Source organism: Scomber scombrus, chromosome 24 (assembly GCF_963691925.1).
Source record: "Scomber scombrus chromosome 24, fScoSco1.1, whole genome shotgun sequence".
In the NCBI taxonomy this organism is placed as follows: domain Eukaryota; kingdom Metazoa; phylum Chordata; class Actinopteri; order Scombriformes; family Scombridae; genus Scomber; species Scomber scombrus.
Genome location: NC_084993.1, coordinates 5,537,158 through 5,551,639, shown reverse-complemented (window position 1 = coordinate 5,551,639; position 14,482 = coordinate 5,537,158). Strand labels below are relative to the sequence as shown.

The window sequence follows — 14,482 nt, the reverse complement described above, 5'->3', positions numbered from 1 at the left end:
GGGGAGCCACTGTCATCACAGTTTGTCATTCAATAAATGAGTTTCATTGTGCAAATAGGCAATAAGAAAGATGACAACTATAAAAAAAACAACATTTGAGATAATATGCATTTTGATAATCTTGATAGTAAAATGTTTATTTGTAAATTGGACTGCCAGCAGCAGAGGTGAAAATAACAACAATACATAACTATAACAAATAGGTATTCCAGTGTAATTTGAGGTACTTGTACTTCATCTGAGTATGTTACTTCAATTTTGTGCTACTTTATATTTAAACTTCACAATATTCTTGATGAAATACTTGTTCGATTACTCACTACAGTAGTCATTTGCAAACAAAATTTGATGCATTGCTAAAGTTAAACTACCTAAGGCTTACTACAACAGCAAAAGGATGCTTACACCTTAATACCAATACCAATACTTTAATATAACAGGAGCCATTGTGCTTTATAATGAGCAATTGGATATTTGAATATATAGTTTACCGATATACATTCCTACTTACCACCATTTACTCTTCTGCATAATCTTAGGTCATGTGCTTTTATAACAAATTTAGTATCTTTATTTTTTTCTAGACATTAAATCTTCATCTATCTATCTAAAAATTAATAGATAAACTTTGTCTTATGCAGGATGGTTCAAAAATAGATTTAAACACACACACACACACACACACACACACACACACACACACACACACACACACACACACACACACACACACACACACACACACACACACACACACACACACACACACACACACACACACACACAACCCCCCTTTATGTGGCCATTGGAATAATCCGAGGAGGTTAGCCTGCTGGTATAAGCTCCTGTGTACGAGGACATAACAGCTCTGAAATATAAGCTGGAGCTGTGCCATTTATTGCTTTGAAAGAAATCAATAAATTCTGAAAGTCAATCCTGAAATTAACTGGAAGATGGTGTCAAGCGGCCAAACACGGATTAATGGGATCTGCTTTTTTTAGTTCTAGTTAACAGTCTAGAGGCAGAAGGGCGCAGAGGAGGAGGATTTGAGACTCAGATAGTTGTTACAGTTGACACAGAAAAAATGTGCTCAGTAATGATCCAGGCAGGAAGTCTTGTGTCAGATTGCACAGGTTTTAAAACATACTTTATTCAAGTAATTGAAACAGTAACTAAATGCACATGTCAAAACATTACATCAGTGCAGATTTGTGTGGTTGTTTCTCTTCAAACATGATCTATAACTTCTACAAAATAGTTTCATTTTCTTTGTGTTTTTTTTAGTTTTTTTGGTGAGGATAAAAAGACATAAAAACATAAACTAAGAATTGATTATAGGAACCTAATTTATGTCTTGAAATCTGATCTGATGTCAGTGTTGGTACAAAAAACTGACAAAGTTCATTCAGCAAAGATGTCACGCACAAAATCATGACGGGTGTCTATTAAAATGTTACAGTGTAAATATACATGTGGTTTAAATAAATATGCTTAAATATTTTTTAAATCACTTGCCATTTTGCTTGTATTTCTTCCATGAAAGGTCAAAGGTCAGACTCAGCTACACAGCAGATGAGTGACACTCTCTTACGTCCTCATGCTTGTTTTGAGGTCTTGTGCAGCAGTCCAATCACAACACAGGAAGTTCAGGAGTGTTGAGGAGTTCTTGTCCTAACTCTGACTGTAGTCGGGCAAAGAGTGTGATGCCTGAGCTGTACGCCGCGGGGATTGTGATGTGGGTTAACTTCCCTTGACCCTGCTCCTCTTCCAGGACCATCTGTCTCACTTGACCTGTAGAAAACAGGGGGAAAAAAATGTAAAATATGTTGCATATGAGGTGTAAATGTGCAGGGCCTTAAATAACTGCTTTACCTTCCACATCCAGGGCTTTCCATCGCGGGTCTGAGAGGCTGGACATGCAGCAGTCTGGCGTGAGTCGCTGCAGCACGTCTTCTCGGCGAATCAGCAGCACAGATTCACTGCAAAGTCGCTGGTGAACTTCTACCTCGCTTACTAGAAGAGAAATATAGGTATTAAGAAACAAGTTTTTATGCTGAAAAACAATAAAAAAAAGTCAGTTTCCTTTCCCTTACCCACCTAAATCTAAAGGATTGGTCATGAAAACAGTAGTAGGTGCAACTCCAAATATGAGCTGATGGTGCCAGGCGTCAGGCACCTCCTCTCCTTTGGGTACAACCAGCTGCATGTTCATAGTCGCTACGGGAACAGCGCCTTTCCTGATCCAGCGTGCGAGCCAGGGGACCAGTTTGACTCGCCGGCGAGGGTGGAGGTGGAAGAAGCGACCTATCACCTTCCCTTTACTGGCCTCCTCTGCTCCTGCGATGAGCTGAGTGTGAGTCGCACCTGAAAGAAAATAAAGTCCCTCATTTCACCTTTTTCCATCACCTCTAAACTATGTCATTATATCTAAAATCAATGAACACAAGTGTGCTTTTTTCACACAGAGCCTCATGAGTGGGGTGACAGCTTGAGATAAATGCCTGAAATGTCAGACTAAAAATTGTGAAACAGAACTGAGAAAGTCAATTATAGACTCTCCTCTGAGAGACATAAAAGTCTTTGTCTAATTCAAGAGGGTGCTTTTTGAGTTTGGCTGGTTGGCAGTGCAGCCAGCTGTCACACAGGCAGGAACAGCGCTTATGGGCTCAAGACGTTGCAGAGCCTCATTCAGCGGTGAAGTTATATTCCCTGGTAGCATCTGTCACACCTGAGATATAACTTCCTGTTGGAGCAGACACCGATAGGGAATGATCCTTCATATATTAATATTTCATTGCCTGAAATGGTAGAGAACAGTTTGCTAGAGCAGCAGCTTTGAGCCAACGCCAGGTGTTTATAGTATGAAATATGGCAAATTAATGGATGTGAATAGACACATTAGCACGGACAGATACAGAACAGAAGCTGAACCACACAAAATGATGTTCATATAAGACTTAATGTGAATTTAAGACTCAAAAAAGTTGCAATGATGACACTTACTTTCTATCAAACAAGCTTTGAGAGGATTGGTTAAGAGCAGCTACTGGATAAGGCTATTTTTTCCCCCACCTCGTTCATAATGTTATGTGTTTTACTCTTTTGTTGTCACTCACACAGCTTCAATAAAAAATACAAATGACAAAGTTTGGCTTTCATCGGTCAGTGATGTAATTTTCCAAAAATAACACCATGTCAGTTCTGTATTCACACTAGAAGAATTAAAATTTGGATTTTCAGGAAACCATTCAGGAATATTCTACTCATGAAATAGTGATAAAATGATTAAATGTTTCAGAGCTGCAACAGTTATTTAATTGCCAACTATTATATTAATTCCCAGCTATATTGATAATTGATTAATCATTTGGAGTCATTTTTAAGTCAAAAATTCCAACTTATGAAATGTGAATATTTTCTACATTCTTTAGTCTTCTACGACAGTAAACTAAATATTTTCGGGTTTCAGACTGTTGGTCAGGACAAAACAAGACATTTGAGGGCGTCGCAGTGGGCTTTAGCAAACAGTGGTCAACATTTTTCACAATTTTCTAGGCCAAATTAATCGAGACTTTAATCAACAGATGACTCAATAATGAAAATAATCATTAGTTGCAGCACTACAGTGGGTGTTTATTCCAAAAATGAACTGGTTCTAGCATTGAATGTTTGTCTTAGTTTGTCATTAGTTTCTTGATACTGTTGTAATATGTAAATACATCAATTCTGGCTTTGATAAGTTAGGATTTTCAGTATTTTTGTGACCTCTTTAAAACTAAATCAAAACATCAATAAAATAATCATCAGATTAACAATAATTTAGTAGCAGCCCTAAATAATATACAGTTTTATTTTATCGATAAAATGGTGCATCAGTTTCTATGACAGATGCTGATAAATGTAGGGGTCCATCAGCTGAAGAGGAGCACTACATTTTTTCAAGGCCCCAGAATATGTAAACTCGAAACCCTGCTGTTTTATATTTACTCAAAGTGTGCGGGTGACCTGTGAATAAGGATTCCCTCTTCTCTGATCAATAGCTCTCAGCTCTGTCCCATCCAGAGGTGCAGTAACATCTTCACTCATTTCAAAGCACAAAGCTGAGGGCATGTCCAGTGCTAAATAACACACTCAGATCATGTGTTGCTACCTGTGTATCACCTGCACACCAGGACATTTACCAGCTTCACTCCGGGACAGCAGGTAGTCAGGCAGCGGGGACTCGTTCCTCCTCATGCGGGTTTGGACGCAGCGATCAGCCTCTTCTGGGGCCACATCCACACCGAGGGCCTTCAGCACATCCACCACCGCCGTGGCCCCGCAAGCTGACACTCCAATCTGCAGGGTCTGCCTCTCCAGAGCCTCCCGGATGGACCACAGCATGGCTTCCTCTGATTCAGCCTGCTCATCCTCATCTGCTCCTCCATGGACCTCCTCACTCACTGATTCCATCTGAGAGCCTCACCTGCACACCTGGAGATCAGATTGCATAGAAATCATTAACACACAATATTAAGATAATGTACATGTACTAAAAAAAAGTGCAGGTGAAGTGAATAGAGAGCTCCATATGTGGTGAAGTGTGGTACCAGATGTGAGAGCCAAATAGTTCAATTATAATGAAGTCAAACTTGCCTTTAAAGAGAGTAAAGTGATAAACTGTACAAGTATATTCTACTGCCTTCACTTAAATTACTGTCCTACCAGTCTCTTTATTGCTACAAACTGAATAAGCACTTACATTCAAATGCATGTTTGCCAACACATAACTACAATACATACATTTATCCACTGTTTTCTTACCATGTCGCTCATGTGCCAGAAGCCGACAGAAACAACTACATTCACTATTGCGCATGCGTGAAATACCTTCAGTGCTTTCTTTACTGGTTGGACAAGCAAATAAAAAGATAACTAGCGCCCCTGCTGGTCGCCTTCAGCCACGACAGAAGAAATACATTCATCAGGAACTTTACTAGAAACATAGTGTGCAGGTGTAACTCTACCATACAAACATTTAAATAGCCAAAATAATTAGAAAACATCTCAAGACACAGTACAAATAAGACCCCAGTATATTCTGTGGCATCTAGAATGTTGTCATACCTTTCAAAGGGATTATATTATAAATATATTATTGTATATGTTGTGTTTTTTTCCCCAGTTTATCTGCTAAACTACAATATGAACTGACCCCTGTATTATAATATATTCTGTTTTGTCTGATAGGGGCCTTTAGTCAAACTTGACTTGTGCTCATGTGTTGCATGTTTCCCTCAAATTACACAGATTTACTAAAACACAGAAAACCTGAGTCCAGTAAGAATTATTCCAGACCGGGAGTACTGGTTGTTTTTTTGCAAAATACTGTTTTAATGAGGTTGGGGCCCAACAGCATTTTTTATTGGCCATGTGGTCCCTAAAATATCCAGCTTTGGTAATTAGGATTAACATATTATATATTGCATTAAACTGGCACATTTTTTTCAGTATGGAGAATACTGATGATGATAGTTTCCATGCCAACAAAAAACTAAAATCTCTTGAATCAATCTTAATATCACACAGATATTTAGGTATATAAGGGTCTAGGTAGAGAAAGTCATAAATCATATTAGTCATAATGTGATACATTTCTGAAAGGTTTCTGATTGCACTATTTTTCTTTTTAAAGATAGTTTTCAGGTGTACTTGTTTTGTTTGTAACTGCATGTATGGACTGTAAACTGTGCACATGTTCACTATAAAAGCAGCCAAGGCACAACATCTTCAACGTGTGAACATGCACCTGTTGTATTTCAATGCATGCAGGCAACACATTGTTAAATTATTGAATCACCAGCTTGGATAATGGGTGTAGTTTTACATCTTTTACTAGTTTTATATATTTTTTTAGTACTTTATTAATGATTTTATGTAAATTAGCATTTAAACCTCATCCTAGAAATGACCTAACCCTAACAGATCTGTGTATTATTCAAGCTGAAATGTGAAAATCCCCAAAGCTTAAGGTTCCACTGGATAATTACGTGATCTCATAAAATCTACATGTCTTTTTACATTTCAGGTATTTTAGATGATATTAGTATCAACAAGCACTTTGCACACATCACTGCAGAGATGTTCAGGTCCACGCAGCCCTGTGACGGTTTCCCATCAGCCCATGAGATGTCAGTGTTGTTACATGTGAGTGCAGCAGGAAACAGCAGCAGAATAACACAGCAAATACAGTGTGTGTGGTGTCACTATGGTGATGTTTGGTGCCTGAGGCGTGCAGCATGTCGCCGACGGCCGCCTACTCCTTCGTGTCTTGCATGGGCCTCAGTGTTTCACATGAGTAGGGGGCACCAGGGTGACACGCACCTGGTTAGTGACTCTGAACTGTTTGGATTTCCCGGAGTAGAAGTCCTCCACAAGAAAGGTCGAGCAGGGTTATTTGAACAGAAATGCTGTTGTTTTAATATTTTTTAAATGTTTACACTGATTTTAGCTTCTGTTTCTGTCAGAGCAGGTAATAATACATATTTTGTGAACCTAAGTCAAAAAATATTCATAACTGTTTTTATTCATCCTTAACAAGTTCAACCCTAACCCTAATCCTTCTAACCCTAACCCAGCAGAAGTCTGACTTCAGACTATTTAGCCCAAAATGATCCAAAAAAGACCCACATAGGACAGTTTTGCTGTTGTCCAGTGGTGGCAAAATGTAACTATATCACACAGCGCCATCTGGTGATAGAAAAAGGATAAACATCTCCAAATGATCTGCACCTAAACAAAGACTTTCAGTTTATAAAGAAAACCCTATTTTCATGCTCTTAAACACCTTGCTTTCATCTTTCCTGCAGTAACTTTATCTGTACTGATCCATGTAATCGTGCACTAAAATCCCGGTTGGTATTCGTCTCACCTCTACATTCTCCACACACACACGCTCCTGGTTTTTCCACAGTTAAAGCGATGGCTGCTGGAAGCACTACAAGGAGGGAGTGTGATTAAAGCTGACTGGGCTCTCCGAACCTGATATGCCAACCGATATGAAGCATGTCAACGAAGTGATGAGGTAGGGAGGGAAAATCTTCACATGTCTGGGATGAAAGATAGAAGCAGGGAGGCTGTCTCAGTTTCTCACAGGCAGCCTTCACCTCAGCATCACCTTTTGCCATTTTGCAGATGTGGGGAAGCTGCAGAGTTGGAAGCACTGTAGTGGATTTTCTTACTACTATATGAAGTAATCACAAGGCTGGGCTATTAGTCATTACACTTGTCAACAAATACACAGATCAATATGTTTGCTTATAAGGAATACAAATAATGTGAATACCCTGGGCTTGAGGGTTGCTTGGATTATTGGATGTGTTAATAACTTTGGCAGACACTCGGAGAGCGGGGAGTGCCACAAACCAACAGAAATGTGCAGCAGGATGTGAACAATTAACCCTTTTTGACATAAAGGTGAAACATAATGAACCTCAGCAGGACAAAGCAAGAATATAAAGAGAAGGATGAAATATTCAGCTGTGATGTGATGTGTTCAGTGCATGCTGGAACAATTCTTGAACACCAAATAGTCAAGTTTTTTTTTTGCCTTGAAGCTAGATAGATGGTAAAACTGTAGTTATGTGGGCAAAGTTCTCTACTGAATAAAACTGTTTGAACCAGCAACTGACTGACCTCAAGGGAGTTAGAAGCATTTGCTGCTCATGATGAGATTGCTTAACTAAGAGAAAAAAATGGACTACACGCTCTACAGCTACAAATCTTTGAAATGAAGTGAACAAAATTAATCAAAACAGACAACTGATTTGTAACTAACACCACTAAATCCTCGGAGAATGTCCACTTCCCTCACAGCTCACCAGTGCCAATTTCCATTCATCCATCCCTCCTATGAAAAAACCTGTATTTATTAAGAATTGATATGACATTAATATTCAATCATGTATTTGATTTGTCTTCATTCTCGCAATAAAACTAGGTGTTTTTGTTTATGTCACTTCTCCAAAGTCTGTGAGGCAATTGAGGAACTTCTCTCTCTTAATGTTATTAAATGGGACAGCTGGAGGGCCTGTAAGATTGTTTTTTCTCCCATTACACAGTGTATATATTCCAAATACATTATATTTTGTTGCTGCCTTCTATTCAAAATTTGCTCAAAAACTGTCATTGTTGATGAAAGCTTCTTGCGAGCCTTCAGGTTATGACTGGTTGCCACAAGCTGCAAGGTTCATAAAGATGAAAAAAATTTAAAAATAAACCACGAATGAGGTCTTATGTTAAAAAAAAAAAAAAAAAAAGTGTCTTAGTTCTTGTGATCTTTACTTTGCTGCTACTTCCCAGATGTGCAGGGGGGAAATGGGAGGAAATAGGGCATCTGTCAGCTGTATTCTGTCCCCTTGGAATAATAAGAGAAGCAGTCTATTTAAACACTATCTCTATGACCTCTTGGTGCACAGCAGCTCTGCAGGGATCTACAGGATTAACCGACGCCTCTCAGGTAAGCTGATTCATAATAAATAGCAGCAACGCTTTGAAAATACCCATAACAGCACATTAGCATTGAAATGAGGTAGCACTTTTGTCAGCAGGTAGTTCTGGGTCACAGAGACAAACGTTGAATACTGCCGGAGGGACTTGAGCACACAGTCTGCTGTCCCATTCCCGGCCCAGTGTGCCTACACTGGTAATGTCAATAGTGTTAACATCCTGGCTTGTTTGTAAAAGAGCAGGGGATAAATTTGAGTGCTGGAAGCCATCCAATTTGGATTGAATTCACCTTCATTTTATGAGCTACATCCATGACTAGGACTGGGTATCGGTTCTCGATACCTTAAGGTACAGTATTGACCGAAATAAGTCGATACCAAGTAGTATAGAAACGTCTCCTGTCAAACGATACCTGCAATCGATACCTTTTTCACCCAGAGCTAGAAAATATTTGTATGGACTTGATCACAGCCAATCAATGCAAGCGTTCTTGGATTTAATGCAACATGTGATTGGCCCACTGCCTCAGGAGCTACAATCCGGCTGTGGTGGTGAAGTCGTGGTGAATTTGAGTTAGCGCTCTTAGCAGTTCAGCAGCCAAGATGCCACCTAAACGCTCTAAAGTGTGACTACACAACACACCTGTTACGTCGAATGAAAGCAAGTGCACAAAATGTGTGATGGGTATCGAATGAAGTGCTCAATTGGTATTGGCATCACCTTAAGGATACTTAGATTGGTACTGGTATAGTAATTTTTAGAATGATACCCAGCCCTATCCATGGCCATCTTTTTCTATGTAGGCTTTGACATTTACAGGTCCAAACAAAGACAAAAGAAAGTCCTCACGCAATAGCTCTCAATGCAGACATTGTTTTAATGGGATATTGATATTGTACCAACATCTACATAGGGAGCTACAGTGTGTGGATTTTCTTTTCTCTTTTACAGTTATGGTTCTATGGTTCAGCACCTGGTCTTTGATTCTGTTTCGGATGTGAGCTCTATACAAAGCCACGAGGTAGATGAGATACCTTACACCTTAAATTCTTCACTTGGACTGGGTATAAAACATTTCTTGCTGGTTGTTAAAAGTTTTCCAAATTTCAAAAGGAAAGCACACAAATAATAAGACAGAGTATTTAGACACTGGCAGCACTTTTATTTGTGTTTTGTCAAACACATAATATGAATTTTGCACTCCAGGGAACATTTAAGTGGCAGGTCTATTGGGCTGTGTTCAGAGTCCAATTCGCACATGAGCAAAATCATGATCTGCTGGTTATTAAAATTACAGTGGGAAACATGGCTGAATCCAAAACACAATCCTATACCTGCCAAGCTCAGCTGTCAAAAAAACCCTCATTTTTTAATGGTTTATTCAAAAGGCCATCAATGCCCTGTTCTCTCGAGTGAATATTGCCAAGCACAGATTGTTCTTTCAATGGCAAATAAAAGGTTTTCTCACTCTTATTGTTATTTAGGGGCCTATTATACTGTGTTCAATCAGCTGTAGCATCTGGAGTCGCCGTGCTGTGCTTACGTGCTTTACAGAGTTATTTCTGCATAATGTGAGGATTCCATACTCACCAAGGGGGAAAAAGAGGCTTTAGGAAGATTACTTCTCAAAGCTGCTGTTGTCCAAACACTTAGCATGAACTTAGCATGAACAAGAATCTTAACAGCCTGACAAGAGTGCTCTGCAACAGCTGCACGGCTCGTTCATGGATGCAAATCCAATCGTACGCCACTTCCAATTAGATCCTCAAAAAATACTTGTGTGGAACAATTCACAAAGGACACGTTTTATTACTGTGTGTTATGTATCACAGACAGGACGAGCGAAAGCAGAGTGTTAAGTCATTATTTATGAATGTCTGATAGGAAGCTGTTATTTTGGTGCTTGTGCGTAATGTTTAAAAAATTGTTTATTGCCCATTATCACGTCTAACCAAGATCAGATCCAGCTTACACCTTGCCAGACAACTGAAGAAACACTTGCCTGAGCTAGCTGTGAAACGCTATACATCATCACCTAACCGCAAAAACAAACTGTCCTTGGCAGATAATGTTCTATAAAGTTGCTTGAGCTGGCTGATTTTCCTCTCTGCAAGACATTTGTCAGTTTCTCTGACACCGGGACAATTTCTACTCCTTGCTCATATATCACAGAGTAAAGGTGATGAGCTCTTTTTTGAAGATGTCAGCCAAAAATAGTCATACTGACGCTCCAAATCACACACATGACATTCACAAAGCGAGCAGAAAACGTTCCATCTGTTATCTGGCAGCCCCGCTTTCAACTCCGACATGGCCGGAGCTGCCATCGCGCACAAGCCCTCACACACCGATATAGCAGATGTGACTGAAAGGTGCTCTTTAGTCTCAGACACCTGCATCAGGCAACCTGGCATTAGCTCATGATGCCCGCTGTGCTAGCTGTCACTACAGCTGAGTGTCTTCACAAAAGAATGCTATTTTCCCTGCTTCATTTCTCCAGACCCCCGCTGCTCGGTCCGCAGTTTAACTATGAACCTCTGACATTTATCAGCTTCTCTCCAAACCTGGCTCCTCAAAAACACCTTTTCGCTATCCAGGAAGAAGTGGTAAAAGTGCAGGGTAGCCTCAGAAAGGTGTTATGGAGGATGATGCACCAGGTCTCCTATTTTATAGGAGTTTGGTAATGAAAGCAACAGCAATATAGGGTTTTGAGAATGTGGCCTGAGCAGAATCCTTGGCTTATGCCTTCTGTATGCTGATCAAGAGTTTGTGCTGCCATCTGAGCAAAGCTGCAAACACAGAAGAAGAAACATAGCAATATCACAGACAGGAAAATAGCAGCATCTTTAACTCATAGCCACTCATTACAGAGAAAGTCTGGATGCACAAAGCCCGCAACTTCAACCAAGAGTCACTTCTTTAAACCATGATCATTTCTTAACCTTCAACAAGTAGTTTTTGTGCCTAAAGCTAACCATAGCTGTGGCAGAAAAGACAGTAATACACATTTGTATGCATTTGTAACAATTTTGGAGCGTTGTTCCATTTCAGAAAATACTCATATGGATTGTTTTCAACCTGACTTTTGGAGGACTTGTCCTGCCTATACTCAATCTCCTCTATTTACTCTCCAACAAAGAAGAAATGACAAGGATATTTGCTGTTGAAGGCTGGTAAACTCTAAGGACGCCCTTATATAATCAACATATGAATATGAAACAACTGGGAATGGAGTTGCGAGGACCAAAGGCATGTAAATTACAGATATCTTAAAAGAGAATGCTGTATAGAGAATTTCCACATGTTAAGCCCTCTCTCGTCACCACTCACCCTTTTGGTAAACATGAAGCGTCGCCTTAGATCTATTTCTCATCATGTCCTCCCCTCTGACTTCCTTGAGGAGTGCTCATTGTTCAGAAGTGATTGGGCCTTAAAGGAACAGACTCTCTATAAGACTCTGTTTATTTCTGTGTGTGTGTGTGTGTGTGTTTGACACAGAAAAATAGAGGAATGAGGAGAGAGAGTTTTTTGAGGGCCCATCTCCCGATCTAGAACCAATTTCTATGCAAATGCTACAACCTGATTTGGAAGAAGCTGCCATTGTTCGGCGTGGGCAGGCAGGTTTGGCTTAAGGTGTCGTAACACTCAGCAGCCGAGCTGGCCGACACATAAAGTGCCGCATCTGCTCATATTTCCTGAGCTGACAAACTCGCCATGTGATACATTTTAGTGCAGCGGCATGCGACTGGAGGGTGATACTTTACACGGCCGTGACAAACAGCTGTAGGGGAGAATCACACCTTGCAGGGGGAAGAGGGCCGGCAAACTAATCGTGAGACTGCAGGGAAATGTTCCTCTTAGCCAATGGGGCAGAAACCTGTGTGCTCATATTTCTCGGCCACTACATCAAAGCCCTGAAGCATCATTCAGGTAACAAATATCAGCGTCTGGTTGTTGCAGTGCTTCTCTGCAGCAGCCGGGCAGCCCTTTTCATCAAGCCCTACAGGGGACGTAGCACAAAAACCATGTGTGCCATTGCTGTTAATGGTTGCAGGATATGATGGTTAGCTATTGTTGTTGCCCATAAAAACAGTATAGAGCAGTTGAGTGAGCAGAATTGCAATGCAGTTACATTTCCAGGCCGCAGAGAGCATGAAAGTGGAAGAGAGAAGAGCTCCAGGATTTTCAAAAGAATATATAAATAGATGGGATTTTCTCAGAGATTTGCGGCCTCGCATTTTCATTCACTCGCTGTCATTCACACAGTACATGCCGCCCACTCACACACACATCATGGGAACTTTGTGTGACTACAGAGGAGTGTGATGACCCTTATTTCACTTATGTGTTCCTGGATGAGTTCAGACACTGAAGGGAGCATAAGCAATCACGCCCTCAGCGCTGGCAATACACAGCCCTGCATTCGTTATGTGTGATGTGTGATTGAGAGACTACCTCCACCCTCTGTGGGGAAGGCCATATCACACCTTCAGTAAAATATTCCTTATCACTATGCAAACACGTGCTGAAGAAAAGTTTTGTACTCTTGCCATCACAGTGAGTATGAGGAGCCAGCTCCTCCAGTTAATTACGTGCTCAGACGGTCTCGCTGATACTTGCTACTGTAGATCAGTGGCACTCAAAGTCCCGCCTAGGGGCCCCTTGCAGCCTATGAAAGACTTCTGAATGGCCCTTGAACGTTTTCCAGCCTATAACATACTCTGTCCTGGACTCCAGAATCACCTTCATGAAGATGACAGGACCCATAATTAATGTTTAATTACTTCATCTAGAGTTCCAATGTTTTTATTCTTAAAATGACGCTGTAATTATCAAGTACTGCATTATGATTTTATCACGAGTGTTTAGTTGCACTGCAATACTGATTATTATGAAGCTTTATCCTGCTCTAGTCTTTACATGGAAAAAGCCTTGACCACACAAGAGGCAGGAAGAGCAATTTCAATCAAAAAGAAGTAGTTGGTGAGCAGCTAGTTGCTAGCATTGTCTGACTGTCCTTTGGTAGTAGAAAAGGTTATTTTGCTGTTAACAGCTGGCTGCAATTTGTTAATTTGTAAATGATAAAATACTAAAGCTAAAGGGGAACAGTAGAGTCTGGTGATAATTCTTTGTGGGTTTCTCACCATGAGCGACCTCTTACACTTTATCCATTCTTAATATAATAATATTGATTAGTTAAGTTTTAATGAGATAAAAATATAAATAGGAAAGCATCACAATGCCATGTAAACATCTGTTTGACTGCAGTGATGGCACCAAAGCAGTCAATATAAAAACAGCAAAAAAAAAAGAAAAAACCTATTTCAGATCCAGTATGATGATCCATACTGTACAATCAGATTAAGCTCAAAAGTGATATGTGTGAGTCATAAAATGATGGGCCTTCATTTCCGTCTCACAGATAAAAATCAAAGAAGGATGAAATGCAAATTACTGAAGCAATAATTTGTGCGGCGTTAGCAGCAAGCCAGGATGAACAAAATTCCATTTAACGTCATGCATTAAGAAACATAAAACAAATAACTGAGGAGCATTAGAGCATAAAAATAAAGCATGAAATATACTTTGACACTTTGAATATGAATTTCACACAAAAAACCCTGACTAGCCCATGAAAAGTAGATTGGATTAACGGAGACAATTATAGAAAGAGATGAGAAGCACATTATAAAACGGTAACATACAGGGTGGCACATTTAGCAAACTAAAACATATAATATGGATTAAAATGTTTAAATACTTACATTTCATTTTTAATCTTATTTTCTTTTCTCTAGTCTTGGCTGGGACCCTGACCTTTGACCTTCTTACTCACACTTACTTGTAAAGTTGATGACTGAGGCTTATTTACTGCTGATTTTTGGCTGTCAAATTTAAATTTTTTACTAAAAGACTGCATCTCCATTCAGCGTCACAACAACTGAATAATCTAAGAAGAACTGCTGTAGTATTTATGTGTTCATAGCAATAATCA

At 39.8% G+C, this 14,482-nt stretch overlaps 1 protein-coding gene across 1 annotated transcript; it reads right to left on the bottom strand.

Annotated features, from left to right (window-relative positions):
* Positions 1–1,058: 1,058 nt before the first annotated feature.
* Positions 1,059–4,459, bottom strand: LOC134006651 (uncharacterized). The gene is made up of 4 exons (XM_062445600.1): positions 4,182–4,459; positions 2,098–2,364; positions 1,873–2,013; positions 1,059–1,791 (listed from the first exon to the last, which is right to left on the bottom strand). Exons 1-4 carry the CDS (start codon positions 4,450–4,452, stop codon positions 1,631–1,633), a joined length of 840 nt encoding a protein of 279 aa, XP_062301584.1. The 5' UTR covers positions 4,453–4,459; the 3' UTR covers positions 1,059–1,630.
* Between the last annotated feature and the right edge of the window lie 10,023 nt (positions 4,460–14,482).

Coding starts and splice junctions, on each gene's coding strand:
- LOC134006651 (XM_062445600.1), bottom strand. CDS start 4,452: ATGGAATCAGTGAGTGAGGAGGTCCATGGAGGAGCAGATGAGGATGAG. Junction 2,014..2,097: donor GACCAATCCTTTAGATTTAG/GTGGGTAAGGGA, acceptor TTTCTCTTCTAG/TAAGCGAGGTAGAAGTTCAC. Junction 1,792..1,872: donor GAAAGCCCTGGATGTGGAAG/GTAAAGCAGTTA, acceptor TGTTTTCTACAG/GTCAAGTGAGACAGATGGTC.